Below are 25,089 nucleotides of genomic sequence, written 5' to 3' on the forward strand. Positions count from 1 at the left end.
TTACAGTCCTATCAAGAAATACTGGCAATGATTTAAGATCTTGCTCCCATCACATCTATGATGAATTGAAGCTTGAAGAATCAGTGGTAATTTGATTAGCATCCAGCCACTTTAGGAACTGACATCAAGGGAAGGCATCTGCCATGGGGGTTCCTCAGCTCCATATAAATGGTGCTCCAGATCTGCATGGTTTAGGACAGGGGTGGGGAACCTACAGCCCAAGGGCTGGATCCGGTCCATTGGTTAATTTCATCCAGCCTGCAGCATCCCCCGTGGGGGGAAGCCCCGAGCCTCTGTGTCCCCCCACCTAGGTGAGTGAGTGGCCCGCAATTGATTTTTTTCTGTGGGTCAATGGCTCGTGACAGAAAGAAGGTTTCCCACCCCGAGTTTAGGACATATGCAGCAGGGAAAGGTGGTAGCCATGCAGAACTTCTAAAGTACGCTGGCATGTACTCTGACTTATGAGCTCTGATGTTCCTGTTTCCTCCAACATAGTGCATCAGATCCTTCCAACGCATGCCCTGTTTCCCAGCCAGCCACACTTTCCAGAAAGGCTCTCCTCTTTCACAGAGCCTGCCTCACAGGAGTGAAGCTCCATTTCACTGGGGCAAAAACTTGGATTGGAACCTCACCCTCCTTAGAAGTTTCACCCTGCTCCCCCACAAATAATTCTTTAACCCTTTCTATCTCGGGTTCTATTCCCCGTGTGTCACTGCTTTCAGTGCAGCTCTGCCATAAAAATCTAGCCCTCATTTAAGTGGCAAGCCTTTAATGTGCACACTGTGCTTTGAATAGATTCCATTAATGAGGCATCAACTTTCATTATGCTTTAAGACAGATACCGTTAAACATTTGTGCATGTCTATCTTTAATTTTTTTATATCACTCATACTTTGCATAATTAACAAAAGTGCACGTATTCCCAATGTTAGTTTAGATTGTGCTGGTGCACAGAGGCTGCAAGAGCCACATCACTTTGTTACCCTGTGTGCATTTCAGCCACAATCCCAGTCTTTGCATAAATTGGGTGCTGTTGCCAGTGACAAATTCCCCAAAAGAACTAGAGAGATGGCAAGACCACACCCTCCACAGCCTCCCCAGCACAGCAGAACCAGTACACCAAGGACTAAATGGAGCTCCTATTAAAGGGTGCTGGAGATCCCAATCTGGCAAGAAGTCCCACAACAATCACAATTATTCTGTCTAAAATCATCAGGATGCCTCCCAGGACTCCCACTGCCATGTGACTCCTTTGCAATGCCCTTTTGTGGGCAGTTACTAAAAAGTCACTATATCACCATTAACAAAGTGATACTAACTGATTGATCTTGGCTGAAATCCCTGGGCGCTCTGCCTGAGGAATAACTAATGATTTCAGGATTCAGCTTAAAGACTTCTCTTCCACGTACCGCAATAGCAAATTCTCCGAAGTGAACAGATACACTGTGAAGCATTCTGAAAACTTTTCAATAGGCATAGACACTGGGCTATTGCATCTTTCTTTCCCCGAAATGAACTTCAGACTAATAGACCCCAAATTTACTGAATCATATTACTGATATAATGACCAAACAACATACTGGATATCTGAATGACAGGTTGTTAAAAAGAATATCATCCAATATAACATTGGCTCAGTAACAGGCATTGTCTCATAAGAAGAGTAGAGAAACTCTTAAATACTTCCAGACTTTCTAAAAGGACTTGTAAAGAATTTGTTTTGGCTTAAGCAGAACATTCTTTATAGGCAAGTAAAAATTATCCAGCTTTCTTTTATTTGAGTAATTAAAACAATGTTTGATGTTTTTGGTATCTGATACATCTTTAATCCTCTGATATTTCAGGGTACTGATTTTGCAAAGAATCTATTGTGGATGAAGCATTATATCCTGTAAATGGATCCACACTGATTTTCTGACAGTCTATTTGTTTAAAAGCTTCTGAAGCCAAACCATGAGCCTCAAGGAATTCCAGACAACTATTTTCTATTATGAGTTGGTATTTTTAAGACTACTTGCAAGAAAAAAAGTTTTTAAAAGTGCTCTGAAAAGAAAAAGTACTAATGTGTGAAACATCTGATTTTACTTTACTTTTTTTTTTTTTTAAGAATTTGTCAAATTACAATATGGCAGGTATTTGCTATGAGCAATGAAAATCTATATTCTTTCATTTTCATAGGAAATGTCTGTAAAATCTGAAGTACAGTATGGTCATTTATGTTGTTTAATAAGCAAGCTAGCTTAGTGTTTGACAAAATGGCACATTAATATGGCCATGTTTCCATACTAATCCCTGATACATCTACAACCATTTCATACATCATTTACATGAAAGCACTATAAATGGATTACTTTATTCACTAATAACTATCAATATACAGTAAAAGCTGTTTTATCCGGCACTTCACCGACCGGAAAGGAATATAAACTAGCATTTCTAATCTTCATTGAAAGCCTGGTTTATAGTCCGGTTGGCGCGGGGCCGGCAGGAGGGTTGGGGCATGGGAGGGAGTGTGGAGCGCAGGCTCTGGGAGGGAGATGGGGAGTGGAAGGGGGTTTGGGGTGCAGGAGGGGCTGTGGGGTGCCAGATCTGTGGGCCACTCACCTCAGGCAGCTCCGCATAAGTGGCAACCTATACCAGCTGCTCCTAGGCAGAGGTGTGGCAGGCAGCTTTGCACACTGCCTCTGCCTGCAGGTGCCACCCTCGCAGCTCCCACTGGCTACTGTTCCCAGCCAATGGGAGTTGCAGAGCCAGCGCTCAGGGTAGGGCGGGGGCAGCATGCAGAGCTGCCTGCCATGCCTCCGGCTAGGAGCAGCCAGGGTAGGTCTGGCTGTCCAAGGTGAGCGCCCGCCCGGATCCAGCACCCCGCACTTCAAGCCCCCTCCCACACCCAAACTCCTTCCCAGAGCCTGCGCCCCACAACCCCTCCCACACCCCAATCCTCAGATCTGCATCCCTTCCCATACCCAAAGTCCCTCCCTCTTAATTAACCGGCATTTTTCATTTACCTACCCCTCTCCCATTCCCCCAACGTGCCCAATAAACAGCTTTTACTGTACTTTGCTGCCCTGATCACAAAGAGATCTGTTTTGTGTTTTATTTAATACTTGCAGTTGGAAAAAACATGTTAGTGACTCAAGCCCAGTTTCTACAAACACTTGTGCATATGCTTTATTTTATGCCCAAGGTCAATGGGACTACTAATTTGAACGGAGTTAAGCATATGCTTAAGTTTTTGCAGGGACTGGGCTTGTGTCACCACCCATCCTCTGAACTTTGCCAACTTATACACTTTTCCAACTGCCACAGTCTGTTTATTCTATACTTTTCTAAGTCCAGCACTTAAAAGATGGGGGCCACTTCAAGCCTAAATACATACATCCCATCTGAAATCACTTCTGAAAAAAACATGGTTTATTAAAATGCTTCCAAAAAGTAATTTCTTTGAGATATTTATCAAGTACACGTTTACTTTCTTCAATCATCATCATAATTTAAATAATTCAGTACTCCCTTGATTAAACAATGGTCATGTTGAAAAATGGACAATACCTTACAATTCCCAATGAAGTCTTCAATAAGATTATTTTTTATTTATTTTCATTTTCTATATGCCTCTTAATTTTAAAAATGCAATGATCAAATAGATTAATACAGTAAGAAGTTCAGCTCAGGCACCCTTGCTGATCTCAACTATAGCAGATCCATGGGTCCCACACATGGTGGTGTTCCGCCTCCAACGCACTAAATGCCCCAATAGCAACTACATGGGTAAAACCAGACAATCACTCGTTCTTGAATGAATTCTCACAGGAAAATGGTAAAAGACAAAAACACCCTATCACCTGTGGGTGAACACTCTTCACAAAGTGACCACTCTCTATATCTGACCTATCAGTCCTCATCCTCAAAGGAAATTTGCACAACACTTTCAAACGACGAGCCTGGGAGCTTAAATTCATAACTTTGCTAGACACTAAAACTCATGGACTGAATAGAAGTACTGGACTTATGGTTTATTACAACAATTTAAAACCCACTAACAACTCTCCCGCCATCCGCTTTCCATCTCTCCTTACTTTCTCTCCCCTACCTATGACTGGAAGGATGTTAACGGGCCACTTCTCCTTGAATGGACCCTTGAAATACGTGTGAACTACTTATGTTAAACAATCTGTTCCATCTTGTATTTTGCTGTGACAATCTGAGGGCTTGTATTCATGTACAGCGCTGCAGCTGCGTCATTGTAGTGCTATGGTGAAAATCCTACTATGCCAACCCTTCTCTTATCAGCATAGTTAATCCTCATCCCTGAAAAGCAGAAGCTATGTTGACGAGAGAAGCTCTACATGGGTGGTTAAGTCAGTATAACTACATGATTCAGGGGTGTGGATTTTTCAAACCTCTGAGCAATGTAGTTATACCAGTATAGGCCTGTAGTGTAGACCTGGCCTCCGTAAGTTACCTAGACCTGAAGAAGAGCTCTGTGTAAGCTCGAAAGCTTGTCTCTCTCACCTGCAGAAGTTTGTCCAATAAAATATATTACCTCACCCATCTTGTCTCCCTAATATCCTGGGACTGACTCGTCTACAACAACACTGAATATAGCAGTATGGTATGCAAACAGGGACAGACTTTCAGATAGGCAGCTGAAGGCTTTATAGGTCAAAACAAACACTATAAATTTCACAGATTACACCTTAACAGATAACCAGTGCAGATCCAAAAGCAGTGTCATGTGCTTGAATTTGGTGCAGAGTACCTTCAGTCAGTTAAGTTGTTTCAACTAAATATTTCTCTTTAAACAGGAAAACTGTTTGTTTTGTTGTCGTTGTAGTTTGGAGTGTGTCGGGTGGAATTTGTTGGTTTTTTTAAGTCACAGAGCAGCCCACCAGAAATTGAATGGCTGTGATTATGTAAAACCAACATTCAAAAAATCCTATTCAAGAGGCTAGACTATAACTTATTAATCAGAGAAGATATGGGAATTTCCCTGGTTTAGTCAAATACGCAACAGCCAACTTCTCCTTCTTGCTTCTTAATATTGTTTTTTATTTATTTTTGTGACTAAATTCTTTATTTACATTTAATTGGAAAGAAATCAGATCAATGTTGGGAAAGCTATTTTTTTAGACAAGAGCCTTAAAACTAGAAAATACTTATTTAAATGTCAGCATCTCTAGCAATATTAGAAATATCTCTAATAAAGATTTAAAATGGCATATGAGAGAAATCTATACATAAATCTTGACACATCGTAGGCACCTGTGTGAATATACATTCCATCTACACTGAAATGTTCCATAACAATTTAAATGCACATTAATCATATGTAAAATTAATAGGACTCAAATTAGCAATACAAACTTTGTGTGCATCACTGACACAATAAAAGCATTTAGAAAAATAACACAATGTTCTATGTCACAGTAAAGACACATTATTAGAATTAAAATGAAAAGCAGTAGAGGCGGTGGGAAGGGGTTAAAGAAATAAAACATAATGTTATTTGTTGGCTTGGTTTATAAATAGGGCTGAGTGGACCAATGCTCTAAGCTGACAGACTCTTGGCTTCCAAAAAGATTCAAGTACATGTATTGATTTGACCAATATTCTTTATGACATGGAAATATCAGTGTCTGGACCACAGATGAATTACTGTTAGTTTCTGACATATGTGCAACAATCTTTCTGATGCTGATAAAGTATTTGGCAACAAGAAAAGTTTCTTTCTGAGATAGCACTAAGAACCTCTAATGGAATGAATTCTATGAAATCTTCCAGAAAAAATACTGACTCAGAGTTCCATTCTGAAAAAAACCCTGTGGGGATGGGTGAACTGACTTTGAAAAAATAAGAGCCAGCCAGAACATAAACTCTTTCTCTACACCCAAGTTTTAAAATATTATAACAATAACCCTATTTCTACAGGTGCCTATCAGCCCACCTTTGTCTCCTCTTCCCAATGATCAGGACAAAAAAAACACACAATAAAACGATATATACCTAAAAATATATCACACTGAATCCTGGGGACTGTCATAATTTTTTATTCTCTCCTGCACCTGCCCATCATCTTTTCTCTGACCCCTGTGAGGGCCCCGCTCTAGGTGGTTAGGCACCAGGTGGGTTTGGCAGTCTGGGCTGGGGTTTGGCCAACTGCTTGTTCTACTATTGCATGCTCTGGGCTTAAATGTGTAAAATACATTCTGGGTATCTGACCTGGGTAAGGCCAGAGTAATTGGGATTTGACTACAGTAGCCAGCCAGGCCTAGTGAAGACAGCTACTTGTAACTGAGATCCATGAAAGAAATACCAAAAAAGGTAAGGTGGGCAGGAATGTGTTGGGGAGAGGGGAGAACCATGGAAGGGGTGGGAAAAAAACAGAGTGACAAGAATCACCGTCCTATGCCTGGGAGATCAGCTAATTATGTTCAATGAGGAAGGAGGGAAGATCAGGATCAGTTTAGATACAATCAGAAGGAAAGAAGGAAAGAGAAGATGTTAAAAGGTTTGGACAAATTCAGATAATTTTGAATAAATTCTATCCAAAATGAGACTCTTATGTTGCACAGTTAGACTCGGACAGTCAGGAAGTGTCTGAATTAAGGTTGCACATATGTATATGCTGCATAACTACACACACAAGACAAGTCCCCCAGTACATCTCTGAGACTCAAGACAATTTACTCATAAATTGTAATGTTATAAATCAGATCAATAGAACACTTTTTCACCCATGCTAAAAGCAGAGAATAGAAATAGGAAGATAAGCAAGATCCTATATTAGCTTGGTTGATTTGACTAGAAGGGACCACACACACATTTCTTCAGACTCTTTTGCAGACAGTAAAATCACCCCTGATCTCAGAATAATTAATAAAAGGTTTTTAGAGTACTAAAGCCAACTATGCAAAGCCACTGTGCAAGAAAATACATAAACACTGACAATTGTTAAGCAAAGTAAGAATACAGAAATTATCCAGAGCAGACTCAAGTATTTTAACTGAGGACGTATTACATGCTAGTATTAATAAAGAAAACTCAGCCTGGAAACCTCCATGGACATATAGAGAGGCCCTATCACATTTACCAAAGCAAATATTGAATAAATAAAAAATAAATGGCTCTTTTTAGATTACAGACCTGTTTGAACCTAACAAATTTATGGTAGGTCCTAGTGCCTGCTTTTGGCTCCTTTGAAAGCTCTACAATTCCAGCTATAAATTAAATTCCTTGAAACAAAAAGGTTCTCTCAGACTGCATTAGGCTTTTTCCCAAGGTTGGCACTAAAAGGATGAATAAAGTTTGGGAGAAATAGGAACATATCTCAGTCTAAATTGGGAGGCACTACCCACGTGCGGGGGTAGTGCAGAGAGGTACTGCTCCAGAACAGAGGGACTACTGAGAAGAATATGTCTCAGACAAGCAGAATGTCTTGTGGAGCCCACAGTCATCAGGGTGAGTGTGCGAGCAGCTACACCAATCTAAGAGCTATCCTCCATTGGCTGGTAGATAAGACACCATAGCACTGGTATGTACCATCTCTTCCCCCACTGTACACAACAAAAAGAATAGGGAGGAACAAATTCCTGTGCTCTGTTGCCTGTAATTCTACCTGGCCCTTATGCAGGCCTCAAGTAGATTCTTTATGCCTTCCACTCCAAGTACTACAGACAGAACGTGGCCCTAATTTGTAAACATAAAATATGCAATGATGGCAAACAAAAAACATATACCCCAGTACAAACATAGCATTTCTACAAGGATAGCATGCCCCTAAACTGTCTGGGAAATATCACATATGCTCTGGGCCTGCACCTTCCTATCATATTTCTGGCACTTGGTAATAAACCATGTTAACAGAGGAGTAAATCTGATAATCATACAATAATGTAGGGCATGTTTGTCCTCCTTATACTGTATATCATGACACTGAACAAATACAAAATGAATTTGGTCCAAAAGCCCTTCTCTAAGCTAAACTTAGAATGGTCCTTAAATGAGTAGTGATAAATAGGCCCAAACTAATGGCACTCATTTTTCTTCAAATCTTTTTCTACCTCAGCTTCTACAGTGTCTGCATCTTCCATTTCTTTGCCCAGAAGTAAGTAAAAAACTGTATTTTGTCCCTCCCCCCTTCTTTTGTTGGAGAAGCATTCACTGCAAAGGCTTCTGCCAAAGCATAATCCAATTTAGTTGCCCACAGTGGTAAACAGAAAGGTCTGCTAAATACAAAGTCAGACGTGGATCTGTCTGAGATCTGGAGTGGCAGATACAGCATGGATGTACGGCAAATGGATGACTTGTTCCACCACGATAAGCAAATTTATTTCTTGCACTTGACACTTTCTTACCAACACACTTTGTGAAATGTTTCCAATCATCCGAGTGCATGGCCCTGTGATGTAAACTACACAGCTCTCACACTTTAAATCTTACTGCACCTTACAAACTAAACATCAAGTAAAGTTAAGCACAAACACCTACTGCTGGCTGAACTACAGGACTAGCTGGAGGAAGGGGGAGAAGAAAGGTTATATTAACAAGGAACAAGCTTATAAATTGCTTAATAATAGCCTGCTATTGAACAGGTGACCAATAGGTGTACCACACAGGAAGTAATAGTGTACAAAGTTCATTTAAAAGCTGATATATTTTTATGTTAAAAAATTCTATGTATGTATTGTTTGAAATTTAAACAGAGAGAAGTGAAGAGATACAGAGAAAAGAAGAGATTAACTGTTTTTCCTAAAGCTTCCCAAAAAAAATTCAACCTGAAACAAACAGCATAGAAAATTTGACCCAAAACAATTAAAGTTCATCGAAGTTAAAAGCAACTGAAAACAGGGTCTTATAATGGAAAGCGTCAGGCAACCTTAAATATAGATGTTGCTACCATCTTTTCCCATAACATTTCCCTTGTTTCTTACCCTTTCAGGATGGCAAACCCTTCTCTGAAGTCAAAAATTATAATTTTTTTTCACTATTTTCATTTCCATTTTTCAAATTAATATAAAAACAGGCATAAAAATTAGGGCTTTCAAGCGATTAAAAAAATAAACTGCGATTAAACACATGATTAATCATGCTGTTAAACAATAGTATAACATTTATTTTAAATATTTTTGGATGTTTACTACATTTTCAAATATATTCATTTCAATTACAACACAGAATACAAAGTGTACACTGCTCACTTTATATTTATTTATTACAACAAATATTTGCACTGTAAAAAACAAAAACATTTTATTTTTCAGTTCACCTCATACAAGTACTGTAGTGCAATCTCCATCATGAAAGTTGAACTTACAAATGTAGAATTATGTAAATTAAAAAAAAACAAAAACGCATTCAAAAATAAAACAATGTAAAACTTTAGAGCCTACAAGTCCACTCAGTCCTGCTTCTTGGTGAGCCAATCACTCAGACAAACAAGGTTGGTTACAATTTACAGGAGATAATGCTGCCTGCTTCTCGTTTACAATGTCACCTGAAAGTGAGAATAGGTGCTCGCATGGCACTGTTGTAGCTGGCATTGCAAGATATTTATGTGCCAGATGTGCTGAAGATTCAGATGTCCCTTTATGCTTCAACCACCATTCCAGAGGACATGCGTCCATGCTGAGATGGGTTCAGCTTGATAACGACTGCAGTGCGGACTGAGGCATGTTCGTTTTCATCAACTGAGTCAGATGCCACTAGCCGATGGCTGATTTTATTTTTTGGTGGTTTGAGTTCTTTCTGTAGTTTTCGCATCGGAGTGTTGCTCTTTTAAGACTTCTAAAAGCATGCTATACAGCTCATCCCTCTCAGATTTTGGACGGAACTTCAGATTCTTAAACCTTGGGTCGAGTGCTGTAGCTATTTTTAGAAATCTCACATCTGTACCTTCTTTGCGTTTTGTCAAATCCGCTGTGAAAGTGTTCTTCAAATGAACATGTGCTGAGCCATCATCCGAGACTGCTATAACATGAAATATATGCAGAATGCGGGTAAAACAGAGCAGGAGACATACAATTCTCCCCCCAAGGAGTACAATCACAAATTTAATTGATGTTTTTGTTTTATTTTTTAAACGAGCATCATCAGCATGGAAGCATGTCCTCTGGAACGGTGGCCAAAGCATGAAGGGACATACAAATGTTTAGCATATCTGGCACGTAAATACCTTGCAACGGCAGCTACAAAAGTGCCATGCGAATGTCTGTTCTCACTTCCAGGTGACACTGTAAATAAGAAACAGGCAACAGTATCTCCAGTCAATGTAAACAAACTTTTTTGTCTTTAGCGATTGGCAGAATAAGAAGTAGGACTGCCTTGACTTGTAAGCTCTAAAGTTTTACATTGTTTTGTTTTTGAGTGCAGCTATGTAAGCAAAAAAAATCTGCATTTGTAAGTTACACTTTCATGATAAAGAGATTGCACTTCAGTACTTGTGTGAGGTGAATTGAAAAATATTATTTCTTTTGTTTATCATTTTTACAGTACATATATTTGTAATAAAAATAATAATATAAAGTGAGCACCGTGCACTTTGTATTCTGTGTTGTAATTGAAATCAATATTGAAAATGTAGAAAACCATTCAATAATATTTAATACATTTTTATATTGGTATTCTATTGTTATAAATGCGATTAATCGTGATTAATTTTTTTAAGTTAATCGCATGAGTTAACTGCGATTAATTGACAGCCCTAATAAAAATGTATCAATGGTAACAACACTAAGCCTAAATAATTTATTTGTGGCTATGTTTTGAGAGGTTGAGAGAGAATATTGAACCTTGAGGAGTAAGGGTGTGTGGGTGATGGGGAAGCAAGATTGTTTATTTTAAATAGAACAAAATTTTCAGTGCTTTAATGATTGCCTTCATGACACACTCCCACACCACAATCCAGCAGTCACAACCCACCGAGCCTATGTTATTGAAAAACATACGTGGATGCTGCAGATTAAGGGAAAAAAATGTCAAAGGAGATGGCAACCCCATGAAGAGAGTGGGCATTGGAGACAAATCTACTGCTCCTTCTGAAAACAGTTGTTTAGGGAGAAGAGAGGATGAACCATTGAAGACACTCCTTGTAGCTTGCTGAAGCTGCAGCCATTTGATGAGGAGAGAACCACCTGTTCTTATTTTTGAAAAGCATCCAGTAAAGGGAGAAAGGGGACCCAGCTGTATACATCACCGGAAAACCCTATTTCGAGGATGCTGATGTGCAGCAGGAGAAGGCACTCGCTCAGAGAAGAGCAGGAGGGGTGAACTATTAGTACTATTTTGAAAAACAAAGCTCTACAGTCAGTGTGAAGTGATATCTCTTTTGGGGGAAAAAAATGCTGAGATGTTCTTTGCTCATTGATGAAACATTTTTCAGTGTTGTATAATACTGCTTTAAAGCTTCCCATCTCAAAAAATATTTGCAAATATTTCTTACCTGTGTCCCAATAGTCTCCTGGAAGCAGCGCCCAAGCTGAGTTTTAGCAGAAACGGGAAACATATGAGGAGTGGGTTGCTGATGTGGGTAAGTAGATCCTTTCTGGGTCTTGTGATATGGAACACCTTGATAAGAGACCTGGGGATGTCCTGGCTGGGGTACTTTCACTTTCTGTCCTGCTGATGTGCTGTCAATTCTTGAAACTTGATGGAACTGTACTGAGGCCTCCGGGGGATGTTTCACATGGATATTCACTACGTTAGGGGGGAACTTCACTAAAATAATTGGAAGAACAAAAACAAAAAACAGCGAGAACAGATGTTAAACAGAAATACCCAACATCTTCAACAGTTCTTTAGTATTAATGTTTACATTAAAATTTATATATGACAGCCTAAAAAATGAAAAAAATATACATAAAGCCCAAATATAGAAAAAAGTTAAAATGTATAGCATGTGGTTTAGAATGGAAGAGATTTCAAGCTCTTTGTACAGAAAAGTAAGACTCTACAGAAAACAATGTTAAAGATTACAGTGTAAGGTAGGTGTCCAGCTGGCTGATGTGACATTAATATTTGTGGTCAGACTGTATAAAAAAAATTCCCATTCTAAGTCCCAGAATTCAAACTCTACTATATTATTTTTGGATATACGGTAAATTTTGTTCTATTTTTCAAATCTATTCTCTCTCTTTGGAACACAGAGAAAGCTTCAGAGTTCATCATTTCACCTTGGTATACCAGCCAAGTCCTGAATTTGCCCATGAAACCACTGATGACCTCCCAACCATCTAAAAAAAAAAAAACCACTCCCTTCATTGAACTTTGAATTAAGGATTTGTCAAATAAGGAGGGACTGCTTTTCAAATACTTGGTTTTTGAATGGAGTTGTAGTTTTAAGTCTGTGCACATCGCTTCAGAACTTCCACTCATTTATTCCAATGTGAATCAGGAGTAATTATGTTAAAATCAATGGAATTTCATGGATATTAAACCAGTCTCATAATCCCAAAACCTTTATTGATTTGGGTTCTGAACCTATTTTAAATATTATTTTTATAAAATCTTAGTGCACCTTTAAATCCAATCTTAAATCCACTTTAAGCATTCATAGTTAGAGTAACTCTCTAAGAACAGACTCATCTCCTTACATTTTACAAGTTAACAATCAAAGGTGGTGAATATTCTTACAGACAATTACTTCGGAGCATCAAAGAGGCTTCGCCTAATTAGGGGAGGGATTCTCTCTCCTGCAAAACTCTAAAGCTTTCCAAGGGGAAGAGAAGGCGAACAAGAAATAACCAGTGTGCCACCCACAGAGTCGTCTTTAGGATTTATAGGGCCCTATGCAGTATTATTAAACTGGTGCCCTTAGATAAGCGTGGTCTTTTGAAGGATTTATTTAAAAAAAAATGTCTGAAGATCCAAGCATTTAGGGTGACCAGATTAGTAGTATAAAATATTGGGACGGGGACGGAGCAAAAAAAAAGGGGGGGGGGGGGGGCGGAGCAACAACAACAACAACAAAAAGAGTTTTAAATGGGCCTGGGGCATTAGCAGGCCCCGTGCGCTGCCCTTCCCGCGGAGCCTCCCGCCCCCTGGCCCGCCACGGGCATATGCGGGGCGCGGTGGGTCCGGGCGGGGGCAGCGGGGAGCGGGAAGGAGCCGGGTGGGCGGCAGGGGCCGAATCCCCGCTGCTGCCAGGGAGCCCCGCACCTCTCCCTCCTGCTCGCGGCTGCGGCTCCTTCCCGGCGAGACGTGCCTCCCGCTGCCCCGGGCACATGCGGCACGCGTCCCCCGCACCTAGTCTCCCTCCCGCTGGGAAGGAGCAGCTGGACGCGCGCCGCATGTGCGTGGGGCAGGCCGGGGGGCACGTCCCGCCAGGAAGAAGCCGCAGCCGTGAGTGGGAGGGAGAGGCGTGGGGCTCCCCAGCAGCAGCAGGGATTCAACCCACGCCCCCGCGCCACCCACCCAGCCCCTGCCCACTCCGCACCACCCCCGACTGGACCCACCGCGCTGCCCTGCGGGCTGCAGCAGCCTCTAGGCTGCGCTCCAGGCCCCGGGTGCAGCAGCCCGGGCAGAAGCCCTCTGGCGCGGTGGGGGGGTTCACAGCTGAGCCCTCCGTCTCCCTCCCTTGCCAGCTCCCCTTTGCCCGCCCGGTGCCCGGGTGCTGGAGCTGACTCACCAGCTCCAGGATCCAGGCACCGCCACCACCCCCTCCCTCCAGGCTTGCGCCGCCATGCTGCAAGCCTGGGAGGGAGGAGGAATGCTGCATGGTTGCGGAAGAGGTGGGGCCAGGGCGGGGATTTGGGGAGGGAGCCAATGGGGGAAGGAGAGGGCGGAGCTGGGGCGGGGTGGCGCGAGCGCCAGAGCGGAGGGCAACATTTCTTTTTTGTCCAGTGTCCCGACCAATATTTGGGACGCGGGACAAAGAAGTAAATATCAGGACAGTCCCGATAAAATTGGGACATCTGATCACCCTACAAGCATTTAAGACTAAAGATGAATACTCAGATTGTGCATCTAAAAATCTATGCAAGGATTTTTTAGAGATGTGATTTTATAATCTTCAGCAACACACTAATGAAATATTTTAAAGCAAATTTTAAATTAAGGTCCTGTAGAATAACATGTTGTGAGTAAATATTACAGTAATGCACAACTGTTTTTGTAAGTAAATTCAGAAACTGACAGTATATACCTGGGGGTTGGCAAATGCCTGTTAAATGGTTTCATTACCACTTGAATGGCTCTTTAAAGTTTCAATGTTATGCTAATTGGTCTGCAAGGCTTTTTCACTTTTAAGTACTAGATCCCCTCCAAAGGAAGACTCACCAGGCTGCAGCAGGAACCTGCAGGAAGGGTCAGAACAGGGATTGGAAGAAGAGGTTGGGTGGACACTAAGACCAGGGGTGCCGCAAATGTTCAGGTGCCCTATGCAGACATGTATGCTGCCTATGCCTAAGGACTGCCCTAGCCACCCATGCTAAACCCTGCAAGCTAAATGTTATGGTGAATGACCTACTGAAGACTGGATACAATATAGTGTGAAGTAAAACAATTCTCATGTATTATACACAGGAAAATAAAATAAATTAATGGAGATATCCTATCTCCTAGAACGGGAAGGGACCTTGAAAGGTCATCGAGTCCATCCCCCTGCCTTCACTAGCAGGACCAAGTACTGATTTTGCCCCAGATCCCTAAGTGGCCCCCTCAAGGATTGAACTCACAGCCCTGGGTTTAACAGGCCAATGCTCAAACCACTGAGCTATCCCTCCCCCTGTAATGAAGAGGGTCAACATATAAACAATATTCTCAAATGAAATATAGTTAGGTTGTAGATAGGTATTAAGTATTTTCTCACCTCTAAATTTTGTGTTTCCAAGAAAACAATTTCAGGACTGTTTATGAGCCTTACATCCATTTGGGTTATTAAATAAAAGCATTTAATACGTGCAGTTCAACACAAAATTTGAAAAAAAAAAACACAATTTTTAAGTTACCACAGTACAGTTAGAATTCAATATTTAGTCTTTGTATCTGGGATATTTTCAGCATCTGTTAAATGTACTTTCCTCTAATGCACTCCTCAGGCGAGTCAGACAAGTGGGTATAACTCCCCTATCAAACCATCATAAGGATTTAAGAACACACAAAAGTCTTGTCACACTGCTATCTCTATAAAGGATGTTAGCTGATCCTGCTTAGCTGTTTTCCTGTCTCCAGCAGATGCAGCAGCTCGTCTTTATGGTTAAATGTTTCTTTGCTAAAACTCTAATTCCCACAAGGCTTAATTAGTTTAGTCTGGGGTGTTTTTTTGGTAATGAAATTATGTTTGCTTTTCCATCTCTTATTCTCTAGAGTACCCTGTGACAGGCATTTTCAGTGTATCCAATCTATCTTGCTTAAAAGAAGCAGCCTTGTAGTATCAGTTATTCCACTGCTTTCTTTTTAAGTCTGAGAAGCCACAGCTTTAGGGTAGGCAGAGTTCCCAGGAATTAGCTGATGGGAACCCAGTAAGTATGCCTCCACGGCTTTACTGGTTTTTAATTCTCCACTTGCTATCAGAAAGTCAGAACTTCTTAATACCATAAGAGGTCTGTTGTTGTCAAGGCACACAGGGAAAGGGGAAAATGTTGCCAGAAGGAAAAAGGTAAGCCCTCTCTCAGGAAAATCTTTTGACTAGGAATTGACACAATTATTTTAATGTCATTTTGAACTACATAAGGAAGACAACATAACATGGCTATTTCTGGCAAACAAAGCTGGTTCACTTACATGAATACATTGCAAGTGGACACTTTCAGGACTTTCAGGCTAGTATTGTGGCTTCTTTCTGACTCAACAGTTCTCAGCAGGCTGATGTTGACTTAGATGCCTTGCCGGCTTCTATAAGTCCATCTAGCTCTGCTAGAGATGTTCAGCCAATTCAAGACTGTAGGGTGACCAGACAGCAAGTGTGAAAAATCGGGACAGGGTGTCGGGGATAATAAGAGCCTATATAAGAAAAAAACCCCAAAATTGGTACTGTCCCTATAAAATCGGGACATCTGGTCACCCTATCAAGACTGTGACAAATCAAGATGAAAGTTCTTTCTCCCAGGTAATGTTTATCCCCAAGACCCTCTTTCTCCACGTCTTTGATTCCTGTCTAGTTGCACTCTTAAACTTTGCTTTCTAGCAATCTCTTACGGATAATACATTTCATCCTCTTATCCAGAAAAGGAGCATTCCTCTCCCCACTGGTCAATGTCCTCACTTGGACATGGAAATGGCAGGCAAAGGCAATGGGACTGGTGATGACCTTGATGGGGAGCTTCCTTCCAAAGGGGTAGGAAAATTCCTCACATAAGTAAGAAATTTGCTGTACTTTTCAAGCTAGTTACCTGTACATTAAATCTGAAGGATGACTATGGCCAAACATAAAAAGAGCTATTCTTCTTTATGGGTCACCATTTCATACAGGATATCTTAACTTCTAATGAAATGCTCACAGTAATAAGCCTTGGTCACATTAAGTATATGGCAGTTTGATCCTCTTGTTTAAAAGAAAAGTTCAAAGTAATTTTGGTAGCCCAAGATAAGGTCTAGTATTTCCACACTGGTAAAATAACCTATTTTCCAATGGATTGGGTAGCAGTCCCACAGAGTCTGATTTACTGAAGAATGGAGATGGAGCTTAAGAGTACCTTCTCATTCTAATGTTGCCAGGTAGATGACTACTTGTATTTCTCACACAGCTATTGCCTGTTTTGATAATAGTTATTAAGTTAGATTATATCCGCCATAAAGATGCAATTAAGATGGGTTTGTTTTCAGCAAAGTGATTCAGAAAGTAACTGTGAACATCTAATCCCAACAGAAAATTATTTTTAAAATTTATTAATTCAGTTGCAACAACATGGAAAAGTTTGCTGTACGTTACCAACTACAGTCAAAATCAGGTTGGTTATTCAAACAAAAAAATTAGTGTTAAATTACTGAACTGTAGAATTTAGTTGTGGGACTCTCCACAAAACCAGAAAACAAACATGGATGAAACAGATTGATAAATAATCCTCTGAGTTCATTTTTTATCAAACAAGGTCAAGCATCATCAACACATCAGTTGCAGCTAGCAGGCTGAAAGTGACTCTGATCTCTTAGTTTGGGCAAGATTACTGGTTTTCTTCTCAGATTAATTTGGTTTTTAAATAAATACTTTTCAGTGTTTAGATAGCAGTAGCACCTTATCTGTGATTTCATCAACCTTACTGGAAATATTGTTGTATTTCACTGAAATTCTCTCAAACTCCTGAAGTGATATTTATGATCCGTATCCTGGCCTCTGTAAGTTAAAAGGATCACAAACAAAAAACAACCTATGCATACAACAATTCACTGAGAGTGAGAGGTAAATTGTAAGGGTAAACATGGATTCTGTTTTCATTTGAGCATCAAGTTAATTATGGTGGAAGGCAACCACTCTCTGTCTAATACTAGTGGGAACTTAATAACTTGCCACTTTAACAGCCACAGGTAAATTACAGACTGCATTCTGGAACAGTGTCTTCTGTCCTTTCCCCCATGTGAAATCTGTCTACGCACCTGACAGGAGAGAACTTTGTTATACCAAAGAATGTGGCACCCTTTTTAATTCTGTGATCTGGACTAAATTCTACCATGAATTAAAGTAAAATTACCTTATCAAACTCATTTCAATAACACTGTGTTTCTTATTATTCCAACCATCTAAGGAAAATGACTTCCAATCATTCGGGTAGGCTCTGGAGTCAAGCTGTGGTATCTAGATTCAAACTGTGTAGACAGATGTCGTTATCATTACTGGTCTGACAGCCACAATTCGAAAGTAAAACTAGCTCCAAAGGGAAAAGCATCCACGAGAGAAAAAAAGTTACCTTTTACTCCTTGCTGTCCGGGCATAGTCAGTGGTAAAGTATGCGTAGAGTGGATGACATGTGATCCAATGGTCTTGCTTGCCTGCTGTGGTTGATGATAAAGTTTTGGAGTATTGGCATTCTTTGCTGGGATTTGACAGAGTTTACCAGTATAATTAGGAGGGCACTGGCATTTATCTCTAGAACTGCACTGGCCACCATTCATGCACGGAAGGTGACAAATAACTGAAAGGCAAAAAAAAGAAAAAAATACAGAGATGTTATTTTCTCTTCAGCTGTGATTATTTTTAGCATTATCTGATGATACATAATGGTGCTACTGATAGCAGTAGAGAAGGGAGAGATCTGGGCCTTCCTTTTTCTGACATTTGTGGAATTGCTGTCCATTTGAGACAGGTTTTTACTTGCTTAGTGGCAGGGCCAACCACTCTGCTTATTACCTCTATGTGGTTCATGTGTTTGGCTCTCTTCACATCAAGCACAGTGTGTGTATTTCTTTCTTAGGAACCTAATTGATTATATTTTACCATATGACAAAAAGAATGCTATGTTTAGAAGCATCCCTTGTGTAAACCTCTGTGTGTGGGTACCACTTCCTGGAAAATATAGCTCTTTCTGAAAACCCTGAGGCCTGTGCCCCCTCTGGAGAGAGGGATAAAACACTGCCAGATCAGACAATGCTGGGGTGAATTTCCCATTTCCCTCATGTGCTCTGGTTGTTCTTTGAAAATTTGTCTCCTATTCAGGGTAGCTTTATAGATATATATTTTTTCTGACATGAGCCAAGATTTATAACCATCCATTAGGATAATTAAAATGCCAACTAGTTTTATTCCAATAATATAAGAAACCTAAGTTCCAAGTTATAAAAATATTTTAACACCTACATAAACACCTACCTATGGCTGATTATTTCTGTGCCAACTTGTACTTTCCTGTCTATATAATTTATCAGATCAAACATAGAAAATATTAATATTAAGTGCAAGATTAAATCCCCAAGCCATAAAAGTGAATATTTAACAATAAGTGGTCTTTTATATCTGAGGTTCATTCCATTCTAAAAATATAGCATAGTGTTTTAGAATCTACTATAGTTTAGTTGTATTGTAAAAACTTTCAGAAACTAAATCAAGCAGAAAATACAAAACAATGTTGCTCAGGATAAGCTAAAGCCATTTGTGTTATTCTTTTTACATAGCTATAAGATTCTTGGGCTTGGTCTACACTACCCCCCCCAATTCGAACTAAGGTACGCAACTTCAGCTACGTGAATAACGTAGCTGAAGTCGAAGTACCTTAGTTCGAACTTACCTTGGTCCACACGCGGCAGGCAGGCTCCCCCGTCGACTCTGCGGTACTCCTCTCGCCGAGCTGGAGTACCGCAGTCGACGGCAAGCACTTCCGGGTTCGACTTATCGCGTCCAGACTAGACGCGATAAGTCGAACCCAGAACTTCGATTTCCAGCCGTCGAACTAGCTGGTAAGTGTAGCCAAGGCTTAGAGAGATAATATAGCATTCACTTGTAAGCCATAATTTTTCTTTTTACGTCTTGATATTTTGTTAGATTTAAACTGTTTGATTGTATTAAATTACAAGGTAATTTGAAAGCCTCAGAGAGTGGCAGGTTGTATGTGTACATTGTCCGTACTAACCCAAGTGGTGTAATCTTTTGACAACCACTGCATATTGCTATCTTAGAGCTACTATAAAAGGTCAGTATTCGAAAAAGAATCTGCATGTTGTGTGTTGTAACAAGATAAACTAGGAGATTTAGAAGTCACAAGAGTTCCAACTGAGCTGCGTAATTCATTTGGAGTATAAAAAGCATTGGAAAAATAAGCAATTGGATTGGCTCTTGTCAGAAGTATAACCACATTATATTGACAGGATTTGGAACTTGTTTGCCCAATCACTGGATAGATTTTACTATATCGACATACAAATGTAAACAATCTAAAATGTTTTTCCATTCTATTATACAAATATATATATAATAATTGTTGTCTGCTTATCATTTTCATTTTATAGGAACTGATTATAAAAGGACTACAAACTGTAGCACTATAAATGAGCATAAAAAGAGCTAGCAGCTTTCAGAATACTGATTGCTTTAACCCATGCCTTATGGTGTGTACCAGCAAACTGTTGTTGTGGCTTAGCTGGAAAAAACAGCTGTCTTTACAGAAAAGTAATCATTTCAGAGAAAGGAGAAATGTTTCTGATTTAAGCAGTGACTGAAACACATAAAATTGCTTTTCCTCAAAGGTTTTTGGCATTTCTTAAAAAAATCAGCTTCTCTGTGAGCAGCCAAAAATTAACACGTCTAGTGCAAGAGCATGACATCAGGGGGACCCCAGGTTTCTATATGCTCTGATCCCTTTGCAGGATTGGGGCCTAAAACAGAATCATGTTTGAGTTCTTGCACAAGTAATAACTGTTCTGAAAATATTTTGCAACAATGAGGCAGTGTGTGCAATGTTAATGTGATATTGGTTTTAGATCACAAGGGAGTACAGTGAAAAATTCCAAATACAATTCTCTGTAAGGCTGCATCAGCAGAGAGGCAGTCTAGGAAACTAGAAAGTGGGAACTGGTTTCTCACTGAGGTGCTCCTAACGCATAAGAAACCTGTCATTCTTGTCAGTTCTGTCTCTTTAGGTACTGAAATAATGGGGCAAATTCAGTTAATCCAGAATAAATCTATAGCAACTCCTCTGAAGTCAACTGACCTATTCTAGCTTGAGACTAGTCTAACAGAGAGTAGATTCTGGACTCACATCTTAAATTGTTGGTTAATTAATTGCTTTTTGTGAATAGGCTGCCCAGTTCTGCTGCTGTAATTTCTGCAGAGTTGGAATGACAGGATTATCATGCGGATAAAATAGACTCAAAAGAACAAGAGGTACTTGGGGGCAGCAGAAAGAAAACAGCTACTCTGGCCTCTTTTTCAACCATCTGGGAAATACAGGTTAATAAAGAGCAAAGTGCCCTGGGGAAGAGACCTCTGCAAATATAAATTCATTTTGAAGCCAGTATTTCTTTGAACAGCTCACGTTCTGGTCAAACACTTTTTTGTTTTATTTTGCCATTAAGCTTAAGGAACTTAAACAAAACATATAGTTTTTTGCATAAACACTGATGAGCAGCATCCAGACAAAGGACCTCTTGAAACTATAACCTGTTTATCCCTGGGCTCATTGTTATAATTGTATTTGAAGGAAAGGAAAACCTTCACTGTAATGATGGAATCACCTAGCTATTTATAGTCTAGTAATAACAATGTGGAGGAATAGGAGTATAAAATAACATAGAAGAAATTTCAGTCTGCTGACAGATAACCCACAAGCAAGGGGGAAAAGAAGAGAGAAAGAGAGACTAATTTGCAAAATAAACTACCTGTTTCAAAATATACACTTACCAAGTTAGGTGCCAAAACTGTCCAACATCTATTAATGATCCATCACTATGGGATGGAGCAAATCAAGATTTGTGCTTGATTCATAAATGAATCTATCATTTTAAAAGGTACCAGGTTTCATTTAAAACTGGATTGGGGAATGGATAAAAATTAAAAATACTCTCCTAATCCTCCCGTGGTTAATTGGTAATTGGCTTTAATTTCTGTGAGTGCTACTAAGTGCTCTGGCTGGGCAATCACAGTTCAAAATCAGCCAGTCATAGAAGATTTGGTGAGACCCCTCCATCTTGTGTCTTGGTGAGTCAGGACAAGTGGTAGAAAGAGAAACCTGGCCTGGGAGATCTTTAGTATTTGCAGGACAAATCCTGGCAAAGCAGAGGGGCTGGAATCGAGAGCACGGAAGGTATGAAACAATTGAGACCTAGTTTGTCACTGCAATTACATCATGTAATTTGTTTTCATGACTCTAAACTCCTCTAAAGAGTTCCAAGTAAACTTAATACTGTACTCAAGTTTGAAATTTTTAATCCAATCAAAATAATGTGCAACAAACCAAATTCTTGGGACCCAATTCCTCCTAATCCTCAGAAAATAGCCCATACTTATCTAATTAAACCCTAAACATGGATGGAAACTCCTTGCCTGTAACAAAGAATCAGCTGAAGATGGCTGTCAAAAAGTTTCCCATCCCCTTGTGTCCTTTTCCAAATACACATATAAGGTAATTCCCTGCACTTCCCCATTAATCTTTGCCTTTTCTTTTTACAAGTTAACAACCACTCAAATTTAGTCACCTATAAAAGTACTTAATCCCAGATACTGTGCATAAAATGCACAGGGCAGGCTCTCTCAAGAAAACTGCAATACTTTTAATTAAAAATTGTATTTCCATTGCATGTATCAGAAACTAGCAGATTTTTTTCTGAGGGTTCCAAATTGTCCAGCACTAATACATATGCAGAGATGGAGGCTTGTCATTCTTTCTCCTGTGTTAGGAAATTTTGCTAAGCACTTAAAAAGCACAGGGAGTAGTACAGAAATACAATGAATGCAATTTCTCATAGACTGGAAAAGACACTTGTTTTAACAGAAGTGACAAATCAGTGCGCACTAAGTTCCTCTAACTCAAATTCTTTACATACCATACATTTTTAGACAAAAGACCAAAGTCAGAGGTGATGTGTATGGTGGTCCAATGTTCCTTTATATTCAAGACCTATTCTCATTTTCTGATTACAAGAGAGTCTAACTAGGTGTAACTTATACCTTCTGGCTCCTTGATGTTTAAATTAAAGTAGGTGGTGGTATACTTCAAATTGCATATTCATGTACTCCCATTTATTGTTTTTCTTGCTACATTCCTCTCTTCTGACCCCTCAAAAGGCTGAATTACACCATATTAGATTCCTTTATACTTAGAGCATGGCTACACTTGCAGATGTAGAGCGCTTTGAGTTAAACCAGCCTTCGTAGAGCGCAGTAGGGAAACTGCTGCAGTCTATCCCCACTGACAGCTGCAAGCGCACTGGCATGGCCACATTTGCAGCACTTGCAGTAGCATTGGGAGCGGTGCATTATGGGCAGCTATCCCAGCATGCAAGTGACTGCAACGTGCTTTTCAAATGGGGGGGTGGGGTGGAATGTTACAAGGAGTGTGTTGTGTGTATGTGGGGGGAGAGAGAGTGGGTTTTTGGGGGGCTGAGAGCATGTCAGCATGCTGTCTTGTAAGTTCAGACAGCAGCAGACCTCCCCCTTCCCCCTGCTCTCTCTCTCTCTCTCACACAGCATTCCACACTAATGGTTGCTTTGTCTCGGAGCAGATAAGCAACCAGCTGTCAGAAACGGAGCTTTCAAAGGGCATATCCTCATTCCTACAGTGATTCAAAACAATGACAAGAGTGGACACTTGACTTAAGGGGCTTATGGGAGTTTTCTGGAGGCTGATCAGAGCGCAGTAATGCAACACCTCGTTCACACTGATGCCAGGGACTTGTAGCCAAGGCGCAGCAAATGTTATTCCTCTCGCTGAGGTGGAGTACCAGGAGTGCTCTAGCTGCGGAGTCAGAGCGCTCTACGTGCCTTGCCAGTGTGGACGAGGAGGGAGCTAGTGCGCCCGGGGCTGCTTTAATGCGCACTACCTCGCAAGTGTAGCCAAGCCCTTAGACTCATGCTCAAATTCAGAAATGATGGGTAAAGAGGTGGAGGTTGTTACAGGTTGGTGAGTAGGAATGAATCTAGGTATGTCTAATAGAGTCTACGTATGTCTCGTGTTACAAACATTGATCATGGAGATGGAGAGGGGAGGACAGAAGAAATAGTAAATTGCACCAATTTAATGGTACATTAATCTCTAGACTCACCAATGTATTTATCCCCAAATCCATACAAATGGTATATCTACGCAGCAATCAGAGGTGTGATTGCAGCACGTGTAGATATACCCAATTTAGCTTTGATCTAGCTAGATCAAACAACAGCAGCAGTGAAATCGTGGCAGCAGGAACTTCAGCATAGTCTGTACAAGCTTGCCTGGAATCCTAGGCATGTATTCAGGAGCAGCTAGCCTGTGCTGAAGTCTGTGCTGCTGTAGCTTCTCTGCTATTGTTACTTGAGCTAGTTCGGGTACGTTTACACGTGCTGCAGCTGCGCTTCTGATTACTGTGAAAACATACCCACAGACAAAACTCTTTCTCGGAGACGTTTTAATGCAGTACCTAGATGATTATTTTTTAAAGGTGAATATATAACAAAAATATTATTCTTGGAAGTAAACATTTTTTCCAAATGTAAGCCCAATGGCCAGAAGCACCAGAGGGGGAAAAAGCTCTGTATCCCATCTATTGGTAAAAAGGGAAAAGTGCTGCAATAGGGAGCTTTGTTTGCATAGGCTATCTACCTACAATTCCGACTACTGCTACTCGCTGATCCAAACCGTGAGTGGGGTTTGGTGAATGGGGGAAGTGGTGCAGCCATTGGACTATTTCTTGTGGGACACATTCTCACGGGCAGTGGGAAGGGAATTAGATGGACTACTGCCAAAGTTACTGGAAAGGAGCATTTTATTCTTTATTCACATATATATTCGGTTTCTGTGTTTTCTCAAGTTAATGACTATGTTCCCTTTCCACTAATAAAGATTTCCTTATTTGTCTAGTCTCAGAGTGCTTGCGAGTGGGGAAGTTCTGTCTGTACCCCAAAAGGGTGCATTTAGTTTTCCCTGGTTTCTAGGTTGGCAGCTCAAACCAGTTACATTATTGGTGAAGAGGGACCCTACATTTACTGAACCCAGCCCTTTTTGCTTCCATTAACCACCTGACAGAAGGATTACACAAATTATAACAAGAAGCTGTTCAAAAGAGAATATAAACATTGAACACCATGATTTGCTATTAGAGATATCCTTAAAACTAGGAGTGTGTTGATGAAGGTACTTTAGATGTTTCCAGTAGGGACAAAGACAAAGTCTACCACAACATTTTCTTGGGCCGCAGACTAAACTCAGACAAGGAATCTACTTTAAATCTGCTGATATGGTAAGCACAAGAGGATAGATATTGGGCCAGATTCTTAGCTAGTGTAAATCAGCATATCTTCACTGGAGCTTTGCTGATTTATATCAGCTGATGATCCGTTTCATCATAGTTAAGCAATGTTTAGTACCAGTGGGATGTTTGACAAAGTAATAATCCCAGTCCCAAATGGGTAAACATTGATGTCATAGTACTGTGTTTTATCCAGATAAGGGAAACAAATTATTGCCAAATACAACAAGCTTTGTGGTGCCAGTCCTGTCATGATTATGCATGTTTTAAGAGAGAAAACAGAAG

The 25,089-nt window shown here is 40.3% G+C and overlaps 1 protein-coding gene across 6 annotated transcripts in view; it reads right to left on the bottom strand.

Moving 5' to 3' along the window:
* Positions 1–25,089, bottom strand: part of LTBP1 (latent transforming growth factor beta binding protein 1) — a 324,664-nt gene that overhangs the window by 163,097 nt on the left and 136,478 nt on the right. For all 6 annotated transcript variants that reach the window (XM_034764910.1, XM_034764911.1, XM_034764912.1 and 3 more), the window contains 2 exons: positions 17,841–18,065; positions 11,441–11,715 (listed from right to left, as the gene is read on the bottom strand). In XM_034764910.1, coding sequence (XP_034620801.1) covers positions 11,441–11,715; positions 17,841–18,065 — 500 coding nt within the window. The remainder of the gene's footprint in view (positions 1–11,440; positions 11,716–17,840; positions 18,066–25,089) is intronic.

This window comes from Trachemys scripta, chromosome 3 (genome assembly GCF_013100865.1).
Source record: "Trachemys scripta elegans isolate TJP31775 chromosome 3, CAS_Tse_1.0, whole genome shotgun sequence".
Lineage (NCBI taxonomy): Eukaryota > Metazoa > Chordata > Testudines > Emydidae > Trachemys > Trachemys scripta.